The 27461-nt window shown below is 48.8% G+C and overlaps 1 protein-coding gene across 1 annotated transcript in view; it reads left to right on the top strand.

Moving 5' to 3' along the window:
* The window catches only part of IGSF21 (immunoglobin superfamily, member 21), a 101519-nt gene extending 79827 nt beyond the window's left edge, over positions 1–21692 (top strand). The window contains exons 4-9 of the mRNA XM_011934049.1: positions 5570–5685; positions 8477–8951; positions 19520–19605; positions 20014–20206; positions 20593–20631; positions 21463–21692. Of these exons, the coding sequence (XP_011789439.1) occupies positions 5570–5685; positions 8477–8951; positions 19520–19605; positions 20014–20206; positions 20593–20631; positions 21463–21533 (980 nt within the window). The 3' untranslated portion in view covers positions 21534–21692. The remainder of the gene's footprint in view (positions 1–5569; positions 5686–8476; positions 8952–19519; positions 19606–20013; positions 20207–20592; positions 20632–21462) is intronic.
* The last annotated feature ends 5769 nt before the right edge of the window (positions 21693–27461 follow it).

Below are 27461 nucleotides of genomic sequence, written 5' to 3'. Positions count from 1 at the left end.
TTATTCTTGTCCAGGAAGTCATGTAGAGTTGATATCTGTGTTCACAGCTGATCTTCCACCTTTGACTGAACACGTCCTGGGGCATGGGATCTATCCCAGGCATAGGGCACATTAAAAGCTGCTGGCTTTTGATCTTGGTTGGCCAGAGACTGTAACAGGGATGGGAATGGCGATGAGGATGGAGATGGCATTGGGGTTGGGGATGGGATGGAAACAGAAAGGAGAACTGAGTTAGAGATGGGGATAGAGATGTGGTAGAGATAAGTGTGGGGACAGGAATAGAAGTGGTGATAGGAATGGAGGTGGGGATAGAGATGGGGCAGAAGATGGAGTTGAAGTCGGTCATGAGATGGAGACAGAAATGAGGAGACAATAGGGGATGGCGATTGAGGATGGGGAGGGATAGAAATGGAGCTGAATGTGAGGATAGAGACAGAGATGAGAATGGAGATGGAGTGGAGGTGGGGATAGAAATGGGAATGGAGATGAGAATGGGGAAGGGGCTGGGGGTGGGGATGGGATGGAGATAGAGACACAGATGGAGATGGGCATAGGGTAAAGATAAGAATAGAGAAGGAGATTGAGATTGAGATGGGGCAGGAGATTAAGATGGGGATGGGGACAAAGATGGGGGAGGAGATGGAGATGGGAATGAGGTTGGTGATGGCGGCAGATACGGGAACGGAGATGAAGATGGGTTTGGAATGGTGATAAAGATGAGGAAGGAGATGGAGTTGGAGATGAAGGTGGAGTGAGGATGAGGGTGGAAATGGGGATAAAGATAAGGAAGGAGATAAAGATGGAGACGGGGGTGGGGATGTGGATGAAATGGGGAAAGGGATGGGGATGAGGATGAGGGTGGGGATGAGGATGAGGGTAGGAGTGGTGATGGGGATGGGAACGGAGGTGGGGAATGAGTTGGGGATGGGGATGGGAATGTAGATGGGGGATGAGGTGGGGATGGGGATGGGAATGAGGTGGAGGAGGAGGTGGAGAGGGGGAGTTGGGTGGGAATAGGAGTGTAATAGGGGAAGCCTAAGTGAAGGAAGGCTGTAGACTCTGAGGCTCTGAAACTGACTTTTATTGGGCTATGTGGGTAGGAATGCCATACTTGGTCAAGAGAAAGGAAAGAGAAAAGAAGAGGGAGATGTTAATAGTGATGTGCAGGGTGAAGCATCTGTCAGGAGCCAGGGACTCCTGGATGGAGATGGCTCCCTGACTGCTGGCACGCAGAGCCATCCACCGGGAGACAGGAGGTGAGACGCAGAGTGACATTTTCCTAGGACTCACTGACTGGGGAGTATATTGATGGGGAGGGTGTGGGAAGCCTGAGGTGTCCACGCTGATATTAACAGCTCTGCTATGTCATCGTCCATACAACTGAAATCTGTTATTGTCTTACGAGCCTGATTAACTATACATATTGCTAACACCTGCTCAGAAATATAACTAGGGATGGGAACACAGCTCCAGTCAGGGTCTGTGTGGGTGGTGCGTGTGACTCAGGTGCAGATCTCCTGTGTGTGTGTGTGAATACTTGGAGGGGTGGGGAGTGTAAGCACCATGCTGTGCAAAGAACCCTAGCCAGGATTTGGAAGGTTAGGGGCCATTCCAGGCTCTGCCACTGACTTAGGGTATGATTGCAGCCAAACCTGTGTCTCTCTCTGATCTCAGTTTGCTTACTTACAAAATGGAAGGTCTAGACCAGAATTGTTCAAGAGAAACATAATGTAAACTACGTATGTCACTGTAAGTTTTCTAATAACCACATTAAGATAAGTTTAAAAAAGAAAAGGTGAAATTAATTCTAGTAGTATATTTATTAAACCCAATATATCCAAAATATTATCATGTCAACATGTTACACTTACAATATATCTTACACTCTTCTTAAAAAACTAAGACTTCAGTTTTATACTTACAGCACATGTGAACTTGAACAAACCACATTTCAGGTGCTCCCCAGCTGCATATGTGAGTGGCTGCTCTATGGGACAGCCCGACTCTAGGGCATTTTCTGATCTCCTCACTAAACTGTGAATGCCCCAAAGGTACAACCATGCTTTATTCTCCCAGTCCTTAGCAAGGAGGCTCAAATAAGAATGTTAGTAAATCACACTGACAGTAAGCACAGCTAATATGTAATTGGGTGCACTTTCAAAACACTTTGCAGGCACTACATTACTGAATCTTCACAAATACCTTATAATTCCATTTTTCAGATCAGGAAACCAGGCTCAGAGAGGTTAAGTAACTTGCCCAAGGTCACACAGCCAGTAAGTGGTACAGCTGATCTTTGAAATTTGGCTGGTCTGATGTAGAGCCCACCTCCTTAGCCATTGTCCTATACTACCTCCCTTATTTATAGTCTTACAAATAGTGAAAATTGCTACCCTGCATTGCAGGTAATTTACACATGCCATCACATTTACTCTTCAAAGCAAACCTCTCAGAAGCCAGGCACAGTGGCTCACACCTGTAATCCTAACACTCTGGGAGGCTAAATTGGGAGGATCACTTGAGGCCAGGAATTCAAGACCAGCTTGGACAACATAACAAGACCCTAGCTCTACAAAACAAACAAACAAACAAAAACTAAAAACAAACAAACAAAACAAAAAAACAAGAGTGGTGGCACACACCTGGGGTCCCAGATACTTGAGAGGCTGAGGCAGGACAATTGATCACTTGAGCCCAGGAGGTCAAGGCTGCTGTAAGCCATGATTGTGCCACTTCACTCCAGCCTGGGTAACAGAGTGAGACCTTGCCAAAAAGAAAGAAGGAAGGAAGGAAGAAAGGAAGGAAGGAAGGAAGGAAGGAAGGAAGGAAGGAAGGAGAGAGAAAGAAAAGAGAGAGAGAGGGAGGGAGGGAGGGAAGAAGGAAAGAGAAAAAAGGAAAGAAAGAAAGAAAGAAAGAAAGAAAGAAAGAAAGAAAGAAAGAAAGAAAGAAAGAAAGAAAGAAAGAAAGAAAGAGCAGTACTCTCCTCTCATGAAGATTCTAGGTGTCTGATCTCCGTTTGCTCAGTGAAAGTAAGAAAGAATGAATGAGTGATTTTAAAGGAGCCACCTGCCTGGTTCTGAACCTCTAGGATTCTTGGAGGGTATCCTGATACCTACTCACCTGCCATCACCAGCCATGCCAGAGTTTTATGCTAAGCTCTAACTGCAGAGGTCACTGATCTTTAGGGTAACTGAGTAACTGGAGCCACCCACAGCATCCGTTCCTGATGGAATTGGATTATAAGGCATCCATGGAAGGTAGGTGAATGTTCCTGGTGGTTCAAATGTGTACTTACATCTAAAGGCACCAGTAGATACAAGCTCACTTTTTCTTCCCAAAGGTTGAGGTGGCTCAGCTTCATGTCAGCGGCTGGGCTCTAGAGTCAGACGGTCTGAGTTCAAATCCTGACTCTTCCTCATACTGGCACTGTGAGCTTGAGCATGTTGCTTCACCTCTTAAGTTTCCCCATCTGTGAAATGGGAATAAATAAACCCAGCTTGTAGACTGATGGTGAAGATGGAAATAATGCACATACATTAAGAACTCAGAACAGGTCCCGATTCCTAAGTGTTAGCCGTTGTGGGTTCTTGTGTGGGATCCAGGTTTTCGGTTGAGTTTTGAAAAAGTTAGATTGCAGAATCTGCAATTTCTAGGTAATTGACGTGTTCTGGTGTATTTTTCCCTTCTCGGAATTCCTATCCCGCTTACCATCTGTTTTATGCGATCTTACGCTTAATTACAATACTCCGTCTATTGTTCTCCCATTGTCTTCTGTGTGCTCTGCTTCTCTTGCCGACAGCATGAGTTGGCTCCCTGAATGAATGAATGAATGACTCATACCTGATTTCATTTCACTAGGCCTTGAAACAGAGTTGCCTGAGTGTCTGTCGCCCCCACCTGACTGTGAACTTTGTAATGCTTTACCTGTTTCATCATTGGGCACCTCCTGGCAGCACCTGGCATCATTCCCAGCACCTAGTAGGTGTCAGGAAATGTTTGTCGAATTTAATTAAACTTAACTGGAGTGAAAACCTCCTGCAGGAAGGAAAGGCCCATACCTCTTTATTTTCTCTGCTTCCCTCCCTGCGCATGGCCCAAGGCTGGGTAAGTCAGAATTGACAGATTTTCCCAAGCAAGGCTCTAAGATTCTGGCTCCTGTCCTGCTGATTATGAGGTAGTTAGGGAAATAATATCAGAAATCACAATAATAGCAAATTCCTACCATTTGCTAAGCCTTTCATATGCATTATCTGGTTTTGTCCTGCAAAAATGTCTGCCAAGTATTAATGTTATTCCCATTTAGCAAACTGGGGGACTGAGGCTCACAGTTTTGGTGACCTGCCCAAGCACATGGAGGTGGTAGTGACTGAGCTGGATTCAGACCCAAGTGTGCCTGATGGCCCAGGCCCTACCCCTTGCGATGCCCCATAGTGTCTGGGAGCAAGGGTTTTGACAAACCAGCCAGGGGCAGTGGGTGAGGAGAGAAGAGAGGTTGAGTGGGTGGGAGGGGTGGCCATCAAAAACAAGCCAACTTCCAGAAAGGAAGGAAGGAAAGACTCCTGGCCACAAATAACTGTCCAGATGCCCCCATCCGAGTGTATGGTACCATCTTCCCTAGCTGAAATTCCCACTCTGTTTTCAGTCTCTTCCAAATGCAAGCCAGACGATGTCACTGCTCTCACTGAAAACTTTCAGTGGCTCCCCATTGCTCTCAGAATAAAGAAGAAAAACCCGTAACCCATGCTTTAAAGATGAATCAGCCCTCTGGGGCCTAGGGCAGAAGAAGGAGGGAAAAAGCCCCAAAGTGCAGCAGTTGCTGTTTTTTGTGATGTGAAAATACTCACTGTGACAAGTTACAAACGGTTAACTGCTGGTTCACAGAAATCCTGAAAATGTCACAACCTGTTCCGGCATGCCAGTTCAAGTCATAATCCCCCTGACAACATGCCACATGCTCTGTGCCCTGCCCATATGCCCAGCCCCGCTGGGCACCACATTTCCCCTGGCCTGCTCCGCTCTCTCCTGGCCAACCTACTGCCAGGCCCTGGCACAAAAATAAGCCAGGCATGATGGCACACACCTGTGGTCCCAGCTACTTTAGAGGCTGGGAATCTCAGGGTTTGTTAAAACTCAAGGTGTTAAAACTCAGCTCCTTCTACCTGCCACGCTATCTCCCACCCACTCTTGTGACCTCAGATCACAGCAGCAATGTGGCTGCTTCAGCAGCGTCTGCCTGGAACTTCCAGGCTCGGGCAGAGTCCCCTCAACACACCGTGATTCCTCCGGAGATCTGATGCACTTCACACTTTGATCTGTGCCATCTCTTGATTCCTGTCTGTCTTCTGCACTAAGCTGTAAGCTCCAGGAGGACAGGGCTCTTGTCTATATTCCTAGCAAGGACGTCTTCCTCACTGTAATGGATGCCAATGGCACCCCCTGGAGTTCGACAACACCTGCCCTCCCCCACCCCCGGCACCCAACATGGACCTGGGCCATCTTAGGTCATCAGTGAACTCTTCCTGAATCTCCCAGTTGAGTCTTTGTCTTCCTGTGCTTCCTTTTGGGGCAGCTCCTCCCACCTCCATTGAAGTGGTGGCCGCTGACACACCAGCCCCCTTCAGCCGTTACCAAGCCCAGAACTTCACGCTAGTCTGCATCGTGTCTGGAGGAAAACCAGCGCCCATGGTGAGTATCCCTGGAGTGCCCAGCTCCTTCCCATCTGCTGAACCACCTTGCTTCGGGGCTGGTCCAGCTGTAGGTGTCTCCACTGAGCCTGGAGAGGGAGTGGTTGGCCAAGGCTGACTCTGTCCCCATCTGCCTTTGTCTGATCCCGTTTACCCATCGGATCGGCCCACACATCCATGTGGCCCTGTTGTTCCCCATCTCCCCATGCTGAGAACCCCCACTCCTCCTGGAGGCAGAGTCCTAGAACTTCACAGCAGGAGTGGTCTTCCGGGGAGCCCAGGATGCAGCATGCCAACCCCAGTATTGAGTCCAACGGAGACAAATGAAAGGGGGCCCTGAGAGGGAAAGGGGCTCGTCCCAAGTCACCGTGGCACTCCTGACAGAGCTGAGTCTCAAGTCTGTGTCTCTAGCTCCAGGTTCACTGGCCTTCCCAGAAGCCCACGTGATCATCGGGAATCCCATCTGAAAGAAGGAGGGAGAGGATGGAAGGAGAGAAGGAAAGGAGAGAAGGAAGGGAGGGAAGAGAGGAAATGCCTTTTTCACCAACTTATTAGACCCAGCGTAGTTTCTTAGATATTTGTCCGTGCAGTTCATGAGATTTTTCATGACCTCTTGAAGGGGGTAGGGTAGAAGGTGCAGCGTCTGGAGAGCTGGGGTCCGGGCCATGCTGTACTCACCGAACAACGGTGAACAGGAAATGCCCCCTCCCCACCTGTGCCTCTGTTTCTGCAACGAAGTTGAAGGGGCTGGACAATATTTGTTTTTCAGCTTTTTTAGAAGCACAAGGACCCTTCTGGTCTAAATGGTGTACAGGGAAACCTCATATGTATGACATTTAAAAGTGAAGAGAGACCAAGTCACTCTCACTGACTCCTGAAGCACCACTTTAGAACCCGTAGGGTTCCATGAAGCCCGTGTGGAGAACCTTCGAGCTACGTACCCTTGCAGTTTTGACATTTTATAACACTGTGTGTCTTGATCCTATGAGTTCCATACAGTACTAGGATTTGGCAAGGTGTGGAGCTAGAGCAATGGGTATGTAGGGTTACAGTTCAAGACGGGAGCCAAATGGTTCCCCTCATTCCAGACCCAACTGTCTCCCAGGCATGGTCCAATGGTGTGGCCTTGGGAATCTAGGCCAGCCCTGCCTTGGGAACTGGGGCAGGGTGGTAAATGGGTATGTAGAGGCCCAGGACAGGGCAGTAAGCAGGTGCACAGAGACACAGGTGAGGCAGCAGGCAGGGGCACAGGGATGCAGAGACACAGGTGGGGCAGTGGGCAGGGGCACAGGGACACAGGTGGAGTGGTGGGCAGGGGAGTAGAGACACAGGTGGGGCAGTGGGCAGAGGTGCAGGGACACAGGTGGGGCAGGGGGCAGGGGCACAGAGGCACAGGTGGGGCAGTGGGCAAGGGTGTAGAGACACAGGTGGGGTGGTGGGCAGGGGAAGAGAGACAAGCCTCAGTCCCTAGGAAGTGGACCAAAAAAGGTAGCTTCAAAGCCAGTTGCTGAAAGCAGGACATGACTCCAGATTTTCTCCTTTGGAGGCCCTAAAGAGGTCCAGTCTCCCTAAAATCAGGAAAGCTGTTTTTTTTCTCACAAACAGAAAGTCCTTTCCTGAAAGGCACAAAGAAAGGCTTTTCACAGCCCAGGACTACAGGAAGACCCCCCTCCTACCCATCCTGTCTGCCTGCCCTGACATTTGCGACACGGCAATAAAATATTCAGATATAAACATGCAAAAGAACCTCATCTCCCCAAATCCCAGGCATCTTATGTTTGCCTGAGACATCAGAACTTTAAAGAAATTCTTTGATATAAATTACAAACCTGCATTTAAAGCACTTTTCAAAAAGAAAAAGGAAAAGAAGAAAATAAATGGGGGAAAAAACCCAATGCAGGCTATCACGTGCATAAGAGACTCTTCATTGGCGTTACAAACTCTGACAAAAATCCCACCTTTCATACCCCCCATCCCCTCCCACCTCCTTCACCCCCCTGCAGCCCCTCCCCCCACACACTTTCCTTCCGCTCCCCCACCTGTGTCCCAGAGAGCTGCATCCCACTTTTCCCTTTCCTGGCCCCCTATCAGTTTATTTATCTGATTTATTAAAAATACATCTAATCCCCACAGGCCTCTGGGCACATGTACCGAAATAAAAAGACGGCAAATTAAATTAAATACTGCCTCGCAAAACTTGAGCTCCCATTAGCAGAGAAAGCGAGGAGATGTTTGCTCTCACCTCCTCCCCACACCTAACTTCTTCCCACACATGCACCTGTTTTCTGCCTTCCATCTCCAAAATACACGCGCACACAGACTCTTTCTTTCCTCGTCCTCTCCCAACTTCTCAATCTCTGGTGCCTTCCATTTTTCCCTCATCCCCATGCCCTCCCCGAATGGTGCCCTTGGACCCCAGGTGGCCGCCATGGTGTAGGCCAAGGTCCCCATTTCCCACGTGGTTCCACTGACACATCCAACAGCCCCATGAAGCAGGTGTCTTATTCTTCTCTTGACAAGTGAAGAAACTGAGGCTCAAAAAACCTCACCAGTTGGTAAATGATGGGATTGGGCTAAGCCTCTGCCCCAAAGGGCCTGCATATGTTCCCATTATACCACACTGGCTCATAGTTCTTAGCGGTGCTGGAGGGAAAGGAGTGGGGTGTGGGCGACTGTCTAGGCTGCTATGCTCTGGAAGAACTGGCCTCCTGTGCCCAGTTCATCGGAGAGCCCACCGGGAGGTTGAAGTTAGTAGCACAAAATCTTTTTCCACACCCTCCTTGCAATGGCAGGTTTATTTCAAACGAGATGGGGAACCAATCGACGCAGTACCCCTATCAGAGCCACCAGCTGCGAGCTCCGGCCCCCTCCAGGACAGCAGGCCCTTCCGCAGCCTTCTGCACCGTGACCTGGATGACACGAAGATGCAGAAGTCACTGTCCCTCCTGGACGCCGAGAACCGGGGTGGGCGACCCTACACGGAGCGCCCCTCCCGTGGCCTGACCCCAGATCCCAACATCCTCCTCCAGCCAACCACAGAGAACATACCAGAGACGGTCGTGAGCCGTGAGTTCCCCCGCTGGGTCCACAGCGCCGAGCCCACCTACTTCCTGCGCCACAGCCGCACCCCGAGCAGCGACGGCACTGTGGAAGTACGCGCCCTGCTCACCTGGACCCTCAACCCACAGATTGACAACGAGGCCCTCTTCAGCTGCGAGGTCAAGCACCCGGCACTGTCGATGCCCATGCAGGCAGAGGTCACGCTGGGTAAGGCTTGGTGGGGGCTCTTCTGTAGAGCCCTTGCAGACCTGGGTGTGGTGAGAGCCTTGGAATAGGGTTCCCGGGCTGAGGACACCTATGGAGAGGGGGAGGAGATGGAGCAAACTGGAGTCAGGATGAGCGCAAAGGGTAGAGTCAGGGTTCTTAGCAGGGATTGCTGAGCTGGATTGGAGAAGATCCTTGGTCATGTGTGGGGAGGTACCCACAGGCCAAGGTAGTTTGCTGGGTTGAGCTAAGAACATGAGAGATCAGAGGAGTTTACTAGACAGGGTCAGGGACACAGGAGATCAGGGGAGGTCAGAGGAATTGCTTCAGAGCCAGTTTAATTTGATATAAATTACAAACCATTTAAAGCACTTTTCAATTAGGATTAGGTCAGGAACATGAGCGGTCTGGGAGGTCTTCTGGAAGGATCAGAAACAAGAGACTGAGGAGATTTGCCGGGTTGGGTCAGGAACACAAGAAGTTGGGGAAGAGCAAGGGAGTTGCTGGGCTGGGTCAGCAACATAAGAAGTCAGGGAGTTTACACAGCCCGGATAAAAAAGATGGAAAGTCAGAAAAATTTGCTGGATTGGTGTTAAAAACAGGGGAGGTTTTCTAGGTCAAAAATGGAACCAGGAAGTTTGCTGGGTAAATAAAGAATACACAAGAGTCAGGTTTCTTCAGGAAGGGCTGCTGAGTCAAGTCAGAAGCACAGAAGGTCAGTGTGAAGATCAGAGGAGGCCAAGATTTTTCGAGTCAGCCTCAGGAGCACAAGAGATCAGGGGACATTTATCGGGTCAAGGAGAGGAACCTCGAGGTCATGGCCTGCTCAGGGAAGTTTTCTATATCACAGGTGGGAACAAGGGAGGTGACAGGGAGATTTTCTGGACTGCATATGAGCCCAGTGAGCTCAGAGGACAGTTGCTGCATAAGGGTTGCGAACCTGGGAGGTGGCAGGCTTGCTGGATCAGGTTTTGGAATTTTGAAAATCATGGGAAGCTTTGGCAGGTTGGGGTCAGGAACACATGGGACATGGAAGGTATCGCTCTGGCTTACACTTTTAAGTACAATGAAAAGCCTGTCATCTGTGGGTATGTGGGAGGCAGGCAAAGAGGACACTGGGTGCCCAGAACCAGCTCAGCCCAAGAGCCCAATCCCTGTCCATGATCTGCTCCTCTCCCTACAGAGCACCAACCCAGGGATCCCCAAAGCACAAAGAACTCACTCCCTTCCCCTTATACTTCTCCTCCCCACTGACTCAGGACAGGGAAGGGGGAGATGTGGAATCTTCACTGCTGGAAATATACAAGACTCCAGTTGTTTGTATGGACTGGGTGGGTGAGGGCATGGGATGGGCAAGATGACCTGTACTTGTCCTTTCACCTATGTCCTTTGAACCTTGATCTGCAGCCCCCAGCAGCTCCTCCCTAAGCCCGAGATGCCTGGGCTTGTACTCCAAAACTCCTGTAGTGTTCAGGGGCTGCCTGGCACAGTCCACAGCCGCTAACCCAGGCCACTCATGACCAAGGGCTGAGAGTGGTGACTGACGAGCATTGGGACTGCAGCTTGTGTCAGGTGTTCCAGAGGGCTTCTGTTTTAGCTGGACCACCAGAAAACCCAACACTTCCTCAGTATCAAATACCAAAGAAAAGGATTTCTTGTACAGACAGTATGTACTATGTGCCAGGAACATCTGCAAGGATTCTCATCCAATCCTCATAAGCACAAGTTGGCCGTGTAGTCCCATTTTGCAGATGAGCAAAACTGAGGCTCAAGTTGGTAGAGTCCCTTGCCAAGTCACTAACTTTGTATGTAGCAGCGTTGAAATTTCAAGCCAGGTTTATTGGTGCCTTCTTCACTCACTACCAGGCCAAACACTGAACTCATCAACCCCAGGACTGGGTGTCTTGGCTGGTTATGGGACTGGTTCCCTGAAGACCCATTACAATGGCCCTTTGATTTTCTTTCTCTCTTTTTTTATTTTTATTTATTTATTTATTTTTATTTTTTTGACAGAGTCTAGCTCTGTCGTACCCAGGCTGGAGTGCAGTGGGTGATCTTGGCTCACTACAACCTCAGCCTCCCAGGTTCAAGTGATTCTCCTGCCTCAGTCTCTCAAGTAGCTGGGATTACAGGTGCCCGCCACCACATCCAGATAATTTTTTTTTTTTTGTATTTTTAATAGAGATGGGGTTTCACCATATTGGCCGGGCTGGTCTCAAACTCTCAACCTCAGGTAATCCACCTGTCTCCGCCTCCCAAAGTGCTGGGATTACAGGCGTGAGCCACCGCACCCAGCAGCCCTTTGATTTTCACAGGCCACCTGCCCATACAGAAACTAATAATAAAGGCTAACATCTGCTGAGCAGCTACTATATGCCACAGACTGTGTCTTCTCTTATATTAACCCAGTGAGGTAGGCACTATTATTATCCCATATCACAGAGGAGGAAGCTGAGGCTCAGGGGGTTTAAGATGCCCAAGGTGAGTGGGGGAGAATTCAAAGGCTCCAGAGGCTGCTCTAAGGCTCTCACTCTGCCTCCTCACGGCATCCCTCTGTCATAGGTGCCCACCTCCTGGGTACTCTTTGTTCATCATTCCATGAAGATATCACTGGGGCCAGTTCCATTTTTGACCTAGGCACTGGGCCAGGCACAGTGGCTCACGCCTGTAATCTTAACACTTTGAGAGACTGAGGCAGATGGATCTCGAGGTCAGGAGTTCAAGACTAGACTGGCTAACATGGAGAAACTCCATCTTTACTAAAAAAAAAAAAAAAATACAAAAATTAGCCAGGCATGGTGGTGCTTGCCTATAATCCCAGATACTCAGGAGGCTGAGACAGGAGAATCACTTCGTCTCCAAAAAAAAAAAAAAGAAAAAAGAAAAAACAAAGATATTACAAGCATCACTTAAGGCCAGGCCCTGTGCTAGGTGCTGAGGTCTTCTCAACCCAGGGTCTGCTCCAACCCCTCTCTTGGTCCTCCCACCTTGCCAGCCTTTCACCTCTCTCTCTGGATCCTCCATCCTTCCATGGCCTCTTCCTCCCCCAACAGAGCAGCCTCCACCCTTCACCTGGTTGCTTCTTTTATGAAAGACCCCTCCTGCCCCTCTTGTGGAAACTCTGGCTTCCAGCGGGGTGGCACCCTTGCCCCACCCCACCAAGAATAAGGATGAGAAAGACGAAAGGCCAGATACAGACTTCAAGGCAGCTGGTGGAAAGTGAGCTTGCAGCTGACATCTCCTAGTGATGGGAGGGGGTGTGCCCCTGCTGGCCTGTGTGACCCTTACCAACAGCACCCCACACCACATTAAAGCACTTGCCTGCTCTGTCCTGGATCCCAGGCCCTCCCTTAACTAGAGTCGCCTCTGTGGGCACCCCCGCTCGCCATCATCAGAGCAAGGGAAAAGAAGGGCCCAGATAAACAGTGGGCCTGGACAGGCAGGTCTGTGCACACTGGTGGATTTGGGGCATGGGGGACACAGCAGGGCCACCAAGATGAAGGGCCCGAATTGGGTAGGTGAGTAAAGAGACACCTGGGCTGACTTCCTAGTCTCCCTCGACTGCTGAGTGAGAACTCAAACTTCTTAATGTCTCTGAGTCTCAGTTTTCTGACCTGATGAAGGGGGAGAATAGTAACTGCACAAATATTTTGAGCACCTGCTCAGAGCCAGGCTCTCTGCAAGATGCTTTCCTCACCAGGTCTCCTTGAAACCTGCAGTGAACCTGTGAGGCCGCTGAGAGATGCTATCATATTATTCCCATCTGACAGGTGAGGGAATCAGGCTTAGAGTAACCTTTCTTAGGTCAGCCAGTCAAGGCTGTCTGGCCCCAGAACCCACGTTCTTAACCACTGTGCTCTATAGCCCACCTGTCAGGGTTGTGGTGAGGTGTCACTGAGCCAGGGGGTGTGACCAGTGGAGAGTGCCATGAGCCAAAGGCTCGTGAGTGTATGCACCTTGTACCATCAGGGCACCCTGCACTCTGGGTGAGACAGTGGGATGGATGAGATGACCTCAGAGCACAAAATCCAATCATTCAACAAGGATTTTGAAGATCAGGCCAACAAGGGTGGGGCGTGTCTCCCTGCAATGAACCTTCTTCGCTCTTGCTCTTCCCTCGCAGGGATGCCCTCCCCAGCTCAAACGCCACCCCTCCAGGAAGACTTCTCTGACCCTCCTCCAACCCTTCGAGCTGTTTATGCCTCTTCTGAGTTCTTGTCTCACCAGATTTGTACCTTTCTCATGATCTAGACCACAGATGCCTAAGCATCCTGGCACCCACCTTACTAAATGGCAACCATGTTCTTCCCATTGATCAAATCAGAAACCTTGCAGCCACCCACCTTTTCCAGTCTTTCCTCTATCCCACATGCAAACCGTCATTAAGCCCTGGCAGCTCGACTTCAGAATACATCCCAGATCTGCCACTCCTCACGGTGTCCTCTCCGAATACCCAACCCAAGCAGCATCAGTTCAAGCCTGGGTTATTAGAGTAGCCTTCAAACTACAAGTAGTTCTGCTTCTACTTTTGTACTATCCTATTTCCCACCCCGAATGATCTACTTAAAATATAAATCAGAGCATGACACCTGCCCAAAACCTTCCTGTGGTAGACAAATAGTTTGATAAAACAGGATAGAGTCCAGAAATAGACCCACATACATAGAGTTCATTGATTTTTGCCAAAGACCCTCAAGGCCATTCAATCAGGAAAGAGAAATTCTCTTAACAAATGACCCTGAAACAAATGAATAGGCATAAGGAAAAATTGAACCTGGACCCCTACCTCGCACACACACAAAAATTAATTTGAAATGAATCATAGATTTAACCGTAAAAGTCAGCATCATGAAGCCTCTAAAACAAAACATAGACTTTGTGATATTGGTGTAGCAAGGATTTCTTAAAGTGGTCACAAAAAAACTAAATAAAAACTAAATGATAAATTGAAAATTGGTAAATTAGATTTAATCAAAAATTAAATCTTCTGCTCTTACAAAGACATCCTTGAGAAAAATGAAAGGCAAACTATAGAATAAGAGAAAATACTCTCAATACGTATATCTGACAAAGCATTTGTAACCAGAATATATAAAGAACTATGACAAATCAATAATGTAAGACAACCCAATTTTTTAAAAAAGAAAATATACAAATGGCTAATAAACATGTAAAAACGTACACTACATTATTACTAAAGAAATGAAGTTTCTAACTTCAGTGAGATATCATTTCACATCCATTAGACTGGCTAAAATTTAAAAAACTGACAATACCAGATGTTGACAAGAATGCAGAACAATCAGAATTCTCATGCTTTGCTGGTTGGAGTATAAAATGGTACTACTACTTTGAAAACCTGGCAGTTTCTTACAAAGATAAAAATATTTCTGCTCTTATGACCCAACAATTTCACTCCTAGGTATTTACCTGAGAGAAATGAAAACATATGTCCACAGAAGCTTTATTCATGACAACAGCAACAACGACAGAACTGTAAATAATCTAAATGTCCATAATTAGAAAAATGAATACACAAACTTGTAGTATCTTCATATAACAAAATACTTTTTATAAATACAAATGAATCAACTAATGATACCTGCATTAGCATGGATGGAGCTCAAAAACATGTTGATCAGGTTGGGCACGGTGGCTCACACCTGCAATCTCAGAACTTTGGGAGGCCGAGGCAGGTGGATCACTTCAAGCCAGGAGTTTGAGACCAGCCTGGCCAACATGGTGAAACCTTGGCTCTACTGAAAACACAAAAATTAGCTGAGTATGGTAGCTCATGCCTGTAGCCCCAACTACTTGGGAGGCTAAGGCAGGAGAATCCCTTGAACCTGGGAGACAGAAGTTGCAGTGAGCCAAGATCATGCCACTGCACTCCAGCCTAGGCAATAGAGTGAGACTCTGTCTTAAAAAAACAAAACAAACAAACAAAAAAAAAACTATTGATCAGAGGAAGCCAGATGACAGAGTACTCACTGTGTGAGTCCATTTATATGAAATTCTAGAACAAAAAATAAATCTCCATTGATAGAAACGGGAACTGTGTTGACCTACGAAGAATGGAAATTGACTGGAAGGAGGCCTCTGCTCGAGTCCTCTACTCAGAGGGTCCTTCCTCGAACACTCTGTCTAAAGCAACCTCTTCCTCCTGGTTCCTTCAACCCCTTCTCTTGCTTTGTTTTCTTACATAACTCATTTCCACCTGCAAGTATATTCTATATTTGCTTATTGTCTGAGTCGCCCACAAGCTAGGAATTGAGATTTGGTTTTACATGTAATGGCAGTCAGGTGAACTGGCTTAAAAAATTCATTCTTCATATATGTTTTAACTGTGATAAAATTTACCTATTGGGAAATGCAGGTCCTTCAGTGCACAATTTGACAAATTTTAATAAATGCGAATGCTGGTGTAACCACCATCCCAGTCAAACTCTGGGCATTCCCGTCACCCACTAGAATTTAAATAGCACGTGGGCAGAGTCTTTATCTGCCTAGTTCACAGAGTACAGGGCTCAGACCAACTCCTAACATAGTTCTTAATAAACAACTGTTTGACAATTAATTAATTAATGCTTTTCTAGATTGTTGAGAAGGTTAAGTGAGGTAGTGCATACAAAGTGCTTATAGTGACAGGCAGAGCAAATATTCAGGAAATATAAGCTACTGTTATTATTCATCATGGTGTCCCCAACAGTGACCCTGGATAGTGACCACCACAAATTAGGTGTACGGTAAAGAATTAGATGGATAGAGCAAATGAATAAATGGATGGGTAAGCAAACTGATGGGTTTATAGGTGGGTATGTGGATGGATTGGTGGATGTTTGAATAGATGAATGAATAAAATGAATGCCTGGATGGATGGATGGATGGATGGATGGATGTTTTGATGGATGGATGGATATTTGGATGGATGTTTGGAGGGATGGATGAATGGATGTTTTGATGGATGGATGGATATTTGGATGGATGTTTGGAGGGATGGATGAATGGATGGATGGATGGATGGATGGATGTTTGATGGGTGGATGGATGAATGGATGAGTGTTTAGATGGATGAATGTTTGGATGGATGGATGAATGGATGTTTGGATAGATGTTTGGAGGGATGGATGAATAGATGATGTTTGGATGGATGGATATTTGGATTGATGGATGGATGGATGGATGGATGGATGGGTGGATGGATGGATGAGTGGGTGAATGGGTGAGTGATTGTCTTAGAAAACACCCAGAATTCCTGGGGGAAAGCTAGAGGGGCTTTTCCTTGAGATTCCACAATACTCTCCTTGCATCAGGATGCTCAAGAGAGGTAAGGAAGGCAACTTATATGTCCAGGATCTTTTTCATTCCCTGAGCAGATAGACATCACTTTACATTTCACACTGCAGTCTTATCTCCCTCCTCCATTGTCATTTTCAGAGTGTTTCCTCAAGCAGGGTGGTAGCCTATTCTCCCCACTTGCGGGTTAGAAAACTGAGGCCCAACAAGTTGAAATGACTCATCCAAGTCATGCAGCCAGAAAGTAGAGGGCTAGGCATCAATCCTGGGTCTCTGGACTCCTACTCTTTCTCTATGTCCAGGGGTTGACAGGCAGAAAAGTCCAGAGACTAAGAGCATTCCTTTCGGGCACTCTCAGCCATTGTGGTCAGAAGCAGGCAAGTAGGGCCAGGTTTCGACTGTCTGGAGCTGCTAATGGGCCAGACTCTGAGTGTCAGGAGCCTGAGGGTGGAAGGAGTGGGGAGGCTGACAGCAGCTGGCTTGGCTTCCGGCAGCAACATCTTAAGGCAGCAGTGAAGGAGGGAGTCAGGGACCATCTGCTGCAAAGGCTCTTGTCTGGTGGCAGCTGCCAGGATAGAGCTTGAAAGCAGCGAGGGAGGACCAGATCCCTCCTCTGCCCACCCTCTGTGCCCCACAGGATCAGATGCACACAGGAGCCCAGGAGCTGGGGTGCCCTGGGTGGAAGAAGGCACCCATCTCTGCCTCACCTCTGCCCCTGGGCTCTGAGCCTCCCTCTGAAGCCCTATGTGCCATCACGCCTTGTAACTGATACTTCCTATAGTGTGACCTTGGATAAGTCACTGCCCCTCTGGAGGGCCGGTTCTATGACCTGAACAATGGGTTTTGTGGTAATTTGCCTCGTAAGTACCAGAATGGTGTGAGCGTCCTAAAATGGAGTCTAGCGCATGCTTGACACCTGAGAAAGGTTGGTTCCCTCTTCCCTTAGAACCAGCAGGCCCAGGCCCAGGCCTGAAGGAGTAAGGCAGGCCCTTTAGAAAGCAGGACAGTGAGGAATCTAACCTAGAAGGGAAAGGTGTCTGCCGGGTCCTCCACGGCTCCAGCCTTCTCCAGGACCGGGATGCCCTTCCGCGCCCTCTCCTGGCTGCAGCCAGCAATGCCACCCCAGCAGCACTTAGAGCCGCCAAGATTACCCAGGGTCAGACTGCCCTAGACCTGGCTTCCCATCTGCAAATCGACGTCTACAGCACTTGAGAGTTCATTTGAAAACCCAGAAACTTACTTGGGCTCCCTGAGCCTTCATTTCCTTACGGCGACAATCTCAAAGGCTGGAAGGCTAAATGAGATTATGCATATGGCACTTCATAGGTCCTGGCTTTTAGGACACGCTAAACAAATGTTAGCCATCAAACCTGCCACCGCCTGATGTTCCTAACGGCCCCGTGTGTTAGGCAAAGGGTATCATTGTTCCCATGGTGCACTTGAGAAAGCGAGGGGGAGCCACTCATCCAAGGGCACACAGAACGATTAGAACTCAGCTCGCAGGTCTCCCAGGCCAGTGGCCCTTTCACCTGACTGACTGGCAGATGCAGCTGCAGAACCAGCTCTTCCCTTCCCAGCGATTCCCCCACCCCTTGGTGCAAGCCATGCTCTTCCCACGGATGCTTCCCTAGACCCATGTGGCATTTCAGATGTCTTGCTCATGGTTTAATTAATAGTCCTTTGATTTCATTCTCAGAGAATGAAGTTGGCAGTGCCTGGGAGACCACCCACATCTGCCAACTGCTCTGATTTCTGTTCTGAGAGCTTTGAGTCAGAAAGAGAGGTCTGGGGACCAGCAAGGAAAGGTGGGGGTGATCCCAGGGCAGCCCCAGGGCCTCAGGACAAAACTTTTCCACCCTTAGAAGATGTTTACACAGAGTAGCACAAAGTATAGAGTACCAAACAAAACCCTCACCCCTTCCTCCGGCCCTGGAAGCTCTATGAGATCTGTCTCCCAACCCCCTTCCCTCCCTGACCTGCCTCTGTCCCATGCCCTGGCTGTTCCCTGTGCCTGGAATATGCCTCACAGGCTTCACAGCTCAGCTTAAATGTCACCTCCTTGGAAGAGGCACCCTGACCACTATCTGAGGATGTCACCCACCAACTCTGAGCCCCCTCCCCTGGGTCTAGTGATCTGCATGGAGCACCGTCACTCTCATCCTGTTTTGCGTATGTGCTTGTTTGCTTACGAACTCTCACCCCTACTGAAGTGGGAGCTCCGTGTCAGCAGACACGGGGTCTTGTTCACCATATCCTCTGCTCTGCTCCAAATGGCTGGCTCCCTAATTGTTGTTGAGTGAGTGAGTGAATGAATGAATCTGGGGAAAAGAGTGCTGGCGAGAAGGTCAGGAAACGTGGGTAACTGGTTCTGTGAGTGACCTTGGATAAGCCTCTACATTATCCATGGAGCTCTATTTCTCAGCTGAAATGACGGGAACAGACCCAATGATCCCGAGTGGCTCCTCCGTCCCTGATATTCTCAGGCGTTGTTCAGAGGATAGCCATGCCCTTGGGCATCTTGGCTTTCAAGTTCAGAGATATAAATGGACTGAATAAGAGGTGATACAAGGAAGTGAGGAAGAGAGGCAGGGAGGCTGGGCACAAGGAAGGAGGTGGTCTTCCCACACCATGTCCATCCCTACCCAGAGGTTCTAGAAAAATCCCACTGGGAAGATTAACCTGTTAGAAACAGCACTGAATCAGGAGGAGGAGACCCGCACCTTGATCTTGGCTCTCCTCAAAGTGTGACCTTTCTCAAATCGCTTCATGACTCTCTGAGGCCCAGTTAACTCAGCTGGACAAAGGGACTGATGACACCAGAAATGCACCTCCCAAGGGGATAGTGTGGGTGGGAGTTGGGGGTACCTCAAGTCTGGCTGCTGGCACAGGCTGCTCCCCATCAGCAGCCTAGTAGCACCTGCCCCAGGTAAGTTTCCCTCCCTGACCCCACCGTCCACTGGGCCTCTCTGATCTTGTCCCTCATGGTACTGGCTTGTACTTCTCCCCTACTGATGTGTGAACCACCCAAGGGCAGGAATTGTGTCCTATATAGACCATTGACTCCCCAGGTCCTAGAGAGCATCTGATTCATTGCATGGGCTTAGGGAATATGTCTGAATGAATGCAGGTGTGAATGAATGAATGAATGAGCACACGAGCTTCTAACAGAAGCAGCTGATCCCAAGGATGTTGATCACTAGACTAGAACTTTCTCTTCCGTGTACGCTATCCCTCCTTTCCTTACTCTCTCTGACCTGGCCTTTCTCTCCCTACAGTTGCCCCGAAAGGACCCAAAATTGTGATGACGCCCAGCAGAGCCCGGGTCGGGGACACAGTGAGGATTCTGGTCCATGGGTTTCAGGTCAGCCTCTCTCTGAGCATCTGGGAGGGTGGTGGGGGGTGGTAGAGGCATCGATCCAGCACCAGCATTCCTGGCGGTCCTCTCTAACACCCTTCCCTCGATCCCCAGCCACATCCAGTGGGTTTCAGTTTCCCAATGTGTAATTGAGAGAATCGGTTCCCAAGGGGAATGGCAAAGAGGTACATGCATATTTCACTCCTCCATCTAGAACTCAGAGTAAACCTAGCTCTTCAACGAGACATTCTCTTCAGTCCCAGACTCCCTCTCCTCCTGGAGTTCAGGGCAGCCATTCGAAACCCATCAGATGAGAATGCTGTGCAAGCCCTGGCCGGGCATGCCCATGACCCCTTGCTGCTCTGGCAGAATGGGCCCTCCTGTGACCCAGCTCTCCCCTGCTCTGGCCAACAGAACGAAGTCTTCCCGGAGCCCATGTTCACCTGGACGCGGGTTGGGAGCCGCCTCCTGGACGGCAGCGCTGAGTTCGACGGGAAGGAGCTGGTGCTGGAGCGGGTTCCTGCTGAGCTCAATGGCTCTATGTATCGCTGCACTGCCCAGAACCCACTGGGCTCCACCGACACGCACACCCGGCTCATCGTGTTTGGTATGGCGCGCTCAGCTGGGGACTGGGAGAACAACCACAGGGATGAGTCCTGGCTGGGAAGTATCCCCAGGAGGAGGAAGCAACAGGGGCCCAAATCCCCTAAATTTGCCCTGGGAGGGGGCCCCACTGGGAGGCAGGGTCGTTCGGTGCTTATGACTATAGATAAGCTTCGGACTCAGAAAGAACCTTAGGCAAACTGCTTAACCTCTCTCACTTCCTCCATCTGCAAAAGGGGGCTGATACTATCCAGCTCCCCTGGAGGTTGTGTGGCTGCACTGAGACACTGCATGTGATACCTCACAGCAGGTGCTGGGTAAAGGGCCACTCCTTCCCTGAGCTCTGAATGCCATCCACTCTTTGGTTCTCTTTCTGTTTCTTTCCAACAGAAAACCCAAATATCCCAAGAGGAACGGAGGACTCCAATGGTAAGTCTTCACCCTCAGGATTTTTTGCTTGAAAGAGAGTGGCTTTTGAGGCACCAGAAAGCTCTGGTCCCCCACACCTCCCATGTGCATACCTTTGTCACTCCCCGACCCCTCAGGCAGATCATTGCCCTCTAGTAGGGCAGAGTCAGAGTCCAAAGTGGGCAGATGTAGGGACTGAGGCAATAAAGGGGGACTCAGCCTGCCAAAGCAGCCAGCTGAGATTTCCGGGGCCAACTGTGCCCCATCTCACTGTCCATGGCATCTCTGGCCCTCTTAGCTCAGAGCTCAGTCTCACTGTCCATGGCATCTCTAGCTCTCTTAGCTCAGAGCCCGGCTGCTCTGACCTCAGAAGGGTATGTCCAGCCTCGACCGTGGGGCTGCGTTCTGAGGCTCTGAACCACTCCATAGGGTGGTTGGGCGCATCGACGGATGTCTCAGTGCAGGCCCTTTATACTGTCCTCCCTGGGCTGTCCCCATCGCCCAACCTGCTGTAGCCTGAGCACCACCCTAAGGGGCCCAGACACTGCTCCCAGGCCTGTCACACCCCCTCCCTACATGGAGCCAATCTCACAGTTCACAATGGAGGCTCCCACTCTTGGTCCTCACTGCACCATCTTCATGGCTTCTAGGAAGTCTGACCACAGCCCAGCAAGCCTAGGGGTAGGGGAGGGGATCATGGACAGTTAGGTGGCCAGGTGGCAGAGCTGGTCTTCAAACCCAGTTTTTCCTGATGCTGAAATCCGGCATCTTTGCTGGGGACCTGGAGGCTCTGCTGTTCTGGAACAGGGTTGGGTCTGCAGACTCTGACCCTTTTCCCGCCTCCTGGCACAGGTTCCATTGGCCCCACTGGCGCCCGGCTCACCTTGGTGCTCGCCCTGACAGTGATTCTGGAGCTGACGTGAAGGCACCCGCCCCGGCCACTCCATCGGGCACTGACATCTCCGCGACCGGTTTTCATTTCTTTTCTAAACTATTTCCAGTCTTGTTCTTAGTCTCTCTTTCCGTCTGTGTCTTGGCTTCTTCAGTCGGTTTAATTAAAACAAACAGAACAATTTTCCCCACCTCAGTTTGTGGCTCAGCATTCTTTATCTACTCAGTAGCAGCAACCGGGCCCCTCCTCCTGGCATTCAGTACTGGGACAGGCACTGAGAGGGGAATGGCAAGGGAGATGGAAGGCATGCTCTTCCCAGATGAACAGTGGACATGGGGCTCACTATCTCACTCAAGTCCTAGCATCCAGGTGTGGAATGTGGCCAGAGACTTGAGAAATCCAAATTCCTCCAGGCTAAGTGTAACAGTCAGCTGTTGCCACAATAATGCTGTGTAACAAACCAGCCCAAACCTCAATGGCATGCAACAGCAAGCATTTGTAATTATGTTCATGTTCAGGTTAAAGTGGTTCAGCTGATCTAATCTGGGCTCAGCTGGGCAGTTCTGCTTCAGGCAGCAGGTCAACTGGGCTGGACTCCAAGCTGTGGGTCGGGTTCAGGCCTCCTCCATGGGTTGGTTGGTGTCATGGGTGTTTGTCTGGGGCCCACACTAAAGGGGAAGTGACTACCTGACATTTGATCCTCTTATGGTACATCACCAAAGCTCAAGAGGAAACTCAAACCATTCAAGCACATTTAAGGCCTCTGCCTGTGTCATGCCCATGAACACTCCTTTAGCCAAAGCAAGTCACATGGCCAAGGCTGACATCAGTCAAGGTCACATGTATGTCAGTGGTAGAGGTTTCTCAGAACTTTCTACTCAACCACTACAAACTCATCAGGACATTCAGCTATTAACTCAGAGAGAAGGGCCAAGAGTCTTTGGAGAGGGGTGGGGCTGGCCCCTCTGAGCCATGGTCAAGACTTGCCATTCATCAAGAAGAGCCCATGGAAGATTGTAAGCAGTCTGGATAGGATAGGCCCTGCTGCAGTAACATATTGAGCCCAGAGTCTTACTGCCTTAACACAATTGATGTGGTTTGGACCTGTGTCCCCATCAAATCTCATGGTGAAATGTAATCCCCAATGTTGGAAGTGTGGTCTGGTGGGCGGTGTTAGGATCATGTGGGCAGATCCCTCATGAATGGCTTAGTGCCATCCCCTTAGTGATGAGTGAGTGAGTTCTCGTGAGATCCGGTTGTTTAAAAGCGTGTAGCACCTCCCCACTCCCAACTGACTCTCTCTCTTGCTCCTGCTTTTGTCATGTGATGTGACTGCTCCTGTTTTCCTTCTTGCCACAAGCAAAACCTCCCTGAGGCCTCCCCAGAAGCCGAGCAGATGCTGGCACCATGCTTCCTATACAGACTGCAGAACCATGAGACAATTAAGCCTCTTTTCTTTATAAATTACCCAGTCTCAGGAATTTCTTTATAGCAATGCAAGAACAGCCTAACACAATAATAAAGATTTATTTTGGGCTCATGAGAAGCCCAAGCTGGTTAAGCAGCCCTGTTGCATCTTGTAGCTACATCACCTGGAACATACAGCCTCCAAAATCCCCAGGGGAGGATAAGAGAAGGCTAGAGTGTCACTGTGGTAGGCAGAATAATGCCCTCTCACCAAAGATGTCCATATCCTAATCCCTAGGACCTGTGAATATGTTACCTTCCATGGCAAAAGGGATTTTGCCGATGTGATCAAGTTAAGCATCTTGAGATGCGAATATCAGCCTGGATTATCCAAGTGGGCTCAATGTAATCACAACATCCTTAGAAGACGGAAGAAAGAAGGTAAAAGGCAGTAGAAGGAGATGTGATGGCAGAAGCAAGATATAAGAGTCATGCAAGGAAGAGGCCACAAGCCAAGGAATTCAGGCAGGCTCTAGAAGCCAAACGGGGCAAGCAAACATATTATCCCCCTTGAGTTTCCAGAATGAACTGGCCCTGCCAACACGTTTAACCCCATGAGACTCATTTTAGACTTCTGACTCCAAAACTGTAAGAGAATAAATTTGCCATATTCTTTTAAACTTAGGTTTGTGGCAATTTGTTACAGCAGGAGTTGGGCAACTAATATGATCACACAGGATGTGATTAAGGCCCAGGCCTAATAGAATATAAATCACCCCTGTCCATACTCCATTGGCCAGGAGTAGTCACATGGCCCAATCTGATTGCAAAGGAAGCTGGGAAATGCAGTTTTCCTGTGTACCCTGGAGAAGGAAGTAGAATGGTGATCCCAGAGCATTGCATCTGCCACAGAGCAGCTGGGACCCATTTAATGATTCATTTCCATGAAATGAAATGAATGGAAATTATTCATCATTTATTTCATCCCATGGAAATGAATGAATTCTGCCTAGGGCAGAGTGGCCAGAGGAAGGAGGACTGGGAGGAGGCTCCATCACCAGGAATAGCTCTCATCACTTCTGCCGCATGAAGCACAAGAGAAGCCCTGTGCTTCTCCTCCCTTTCCAACCAGCAGAGACATCATTGAGTCATCTGTGCCTCTCTCAGACAGTGCAGATGTCATAAGGAATCAGGGCCATCCCTACAAAAACTCCAGGTGCCAGACACACCAAGCTGAGAATTAAGCATTGGCTCTATCTCCCTGTGGTCTTCACAGCCCATTTGGCCCTGGTCAAGTCAGGTCCTGGATGACCATTTCAATCAGTTTCCACATTGACTTTCAAATTTCTGACTCCCTAACTTTTCCTAGGAATTCCAGACTCAGATGTCCAACTTCATAATGTGGTTCCCCTACCTCACTGGATATTAAATATGCATTTCCAACTTCATGTGGCCAAAATCCAAATTTTGCTTTTCCCTCCCAAAACATGCTCCTTCCCTAGCATTCCCCTTCTCTAGAAATAGTACCATCAACCCGGTTGCTTGGGTCAAACATTTCACTGTTATCTTTCATTCATCTCTTTCTCTCATTCTTCCACATCCAACCCAATAGATTGTTGGCTTTCCTCTCAAAACTCATCCGGAATTTACCCCCTTTTCTCTTTCCCCACTGACAACCTAGACAAAGCTTCCTCTTGTCTGGAAAACTGCCTCAGCCTCCAATTTGGTCTTCAGATTTCCTCCCCCACCCCCAGTCCAGTCCCCCCCAAAGCAGCCAGCGGAATCCTTTTAAATCTGTCATGCCACAGCGCCCTCCTTCTCAGAACCCTGGCTTCCCATCACACAGAAAACAAACCCGAGCCCTTTACAGGTTGACCAGGATGTGCTCTGCTCTGCCTGACCCTCTAACATGTCTCATCCCCACTCCCTTTCTCCTGTTGCTTCATTCACACTCATTTTTCCATTCATTGAATTCTTCAAGTCCACTCCTGCTTGAGGACCTTTCCTCTACTTGTTCCTTCCACCTGGAATTATCTTTTCCTTTGCAGGGCTGGCTCCTCCATGCCATTTGGATGGCAGCTTAACTCCCACTGCCTCAGAGAGACCTACCTGACCACCACACCCCTCTCCATGGTGCCACCCTCGATTTAATTCTCTGCAAGGCATGCATTATTACTCTACGCTTTTTCTACTTACTTGTTTATTTATTGGCAGTCTTCCCCTACCTTGAGCCAGAATGTCAGTCCCATGAGCACAGGGACCATGCCTGTATTGTGCACTGCTGTATCCTCACACTTAGACCAGAACCTGGCACATGGCTCAATAAGTAATTATTGAGTGAGTGAATGAATGACGAATGAAGGAATCAGTACCTCCCAAAGACCTACTATGAGCCAAGAACTGTGCTAGATGCAAGGAAGGAGCTCACAGTCCTGGAATGGGAAAGCATTTACCCAGCTAAACAATGGAAGTCAAACTGTGACGTGTGCTTGGCACCAGGATCTTCCCAGGACGCTGAAGCATCAGTGTGAGAGGGATGAGTCAGAGGAGGCCAGAGAGAACAGAACTTTGAAGGAAACATAGAAATTCGCCAGGCAGAAAACAGAGGAGAATATTCTAGACAGGAGAACAGCATGAGCAAAGGCTTAGCATTAGGACGATTTAGTGTACATTTTGGGAAAAGATAAGTAGTTAGGTCAGTGATTCCAAAAGCACATTAATTCACTCAACATATATTTACTCATCACCGGGAGTCAAGTAGTATGATGAAAGCTGCAGATGAAATAGGAACACTGTCTTATGACTCTTCGGTCAGTTATCTATTGCCACAATAATGCTGTGTAACAAATATCCCCAACACGTAGTGGCTTAAAATAACAGCTGTTTATTGCGTCTCTTTAGGTGATGGCTGCTGATCTGGGCCAGGTTTGGCTGATCCAGGCTAGGCTCATTCTTGCATCCTCAGTCAACTAGAGATCAACTGCTGGCCAGCTGGCCTAGGGTGGCCTTGGCTGGGACAACTCAGTTTTGCTCCATGGAGTCTCTCATCCCCCAGCAAGATGACCCAGTGAAGCAGAGGAGCAAGAGAGAGAGAGAGAGCCAAAGCACACAGGTCTCTGGTGGTCTAAGGGAACCTGCACACTGGCACTTCTGCTATATTTTTGTTGGCTTATGCAATCATAAAGCAGGCTTAGATTCCACGGGTGGAGAAATAGATTCCACATTTTAATGGGAGGAGCTGAAAAGTTCATACCTTCGTAGTGTGCAAATACAAGAAAGGAGGCAGAATTAGAGCCATTTTTTTGCAATCTGCAATGACCCTATATTCTAAAATAGATGTTCCGGAATCTTGGTTCCCCATGCACCATATTGCATACTCTTACTTAAGCTAGGAAGCCCAAGTGCCTCCTAGCAGCAATTTCTCTTTTAAAAATAACATGACTGGGCACGGTGGGTCATGCTTGTAATCCTAGCACTTTGGGAGGCCAAGGCAGGCAGATTGCTTGAGCTCAGGATTTCAAGACCAGCCTGGGCAACATGGTGGGACCCTGTTTCTACAAAAAGAATACAAAAATTAGCCAGGCATGGCGGCATGCACTTGTAGTCCCACCTACTCAGGAGACTGAGGTAGGAGGATTGCTTTAGCCCAGGAAGTTGAGGCTACAGTGAATCATGATCACACTACTGCACTCCAGCCTGGACAAAAGAGTGAGACTCTGCCTCAAAAAAAAAAAAAAGAAAAAAAGAAAAAAAATATACACACACACACATATACCCACACATATATAAACACATTATAACAAAAATATAACAAATGATTTTATTCAATAAATATTTGTATGCCTACATTTTGCAAGCTGATAGCAAGACAGAAGTAGATGATTTCAGTTGCTGAAAGCTCTCAGATAATCATCAGTGTATAAACACCCAGGCCTGATCAGCAGGCAACAACCACAGAGTACCCCCTGCCTCCTCCTTCTACTTCCTTCTTCCCTAAAGCCCTGCTTTGTCTCATGGGAACCACCTTCCCCCTTACTGCCTGCTGGCAATTCTACATAAGCCTCTGCTGCACAATACCTTTGCCTGTTTTCTGGAGGAAATTAAAAAAAAAAGAAAGATGTGTTTCTGCTCTTTGTCTTAACAGAGGGAAGCCCATGTAGGCATGAAATTGGAATTGCCTTGCTCCATTCACAGCATGGGCGTTGGGCTCCACTGACCCCTGAGGCGCATTAATATCTCAGCAGCAAGTGGATGAACCTCGCAAAGTGGCAGGGGACATGCCCGAAGAGAGTCAGCTGGGAGACCTAGGGCTACAGGGGTGGGGCAGCTGCCTGCTTTGGGCTTTGAATTTGAGGACTTCGAGCCCTGAGCAGGCTGAGATGGTGGCTTATTCAACCTGAAATTGAGAAGCAGGCGGAGAGCGATGGGCAAAACAGAGCCCAGCCCGAACGGGGAGATGGATGCTCATTTATTCATCCACATGCTCATTCACTCATTGGACAAACCCTTAGCATCACCCGAGCTAGGCTCTATGCCAGGCAGGAGAACCACA

This window comes from Colobus angolensis, unplaced genomic scaffold (assembly GCF_000951035.1).
Source record: "Colobus angolensis palliatus isolate OR3802 unplaced genomic scaffold, Cang.pa_1.0 Scaffold130, whole genome shotgun sequence".
Lineage (NCBI taxonomy): Eukaryota > Metazoa > Chordata > Mammalia > Primates > Cercopithecidae > Colobus > Colobus angolensis.
The sequence above is the reverse complement of the archived record's forward strand: the minus strand, read 5'-3'. Positions and strand labels throughout refer to the sequence as shown.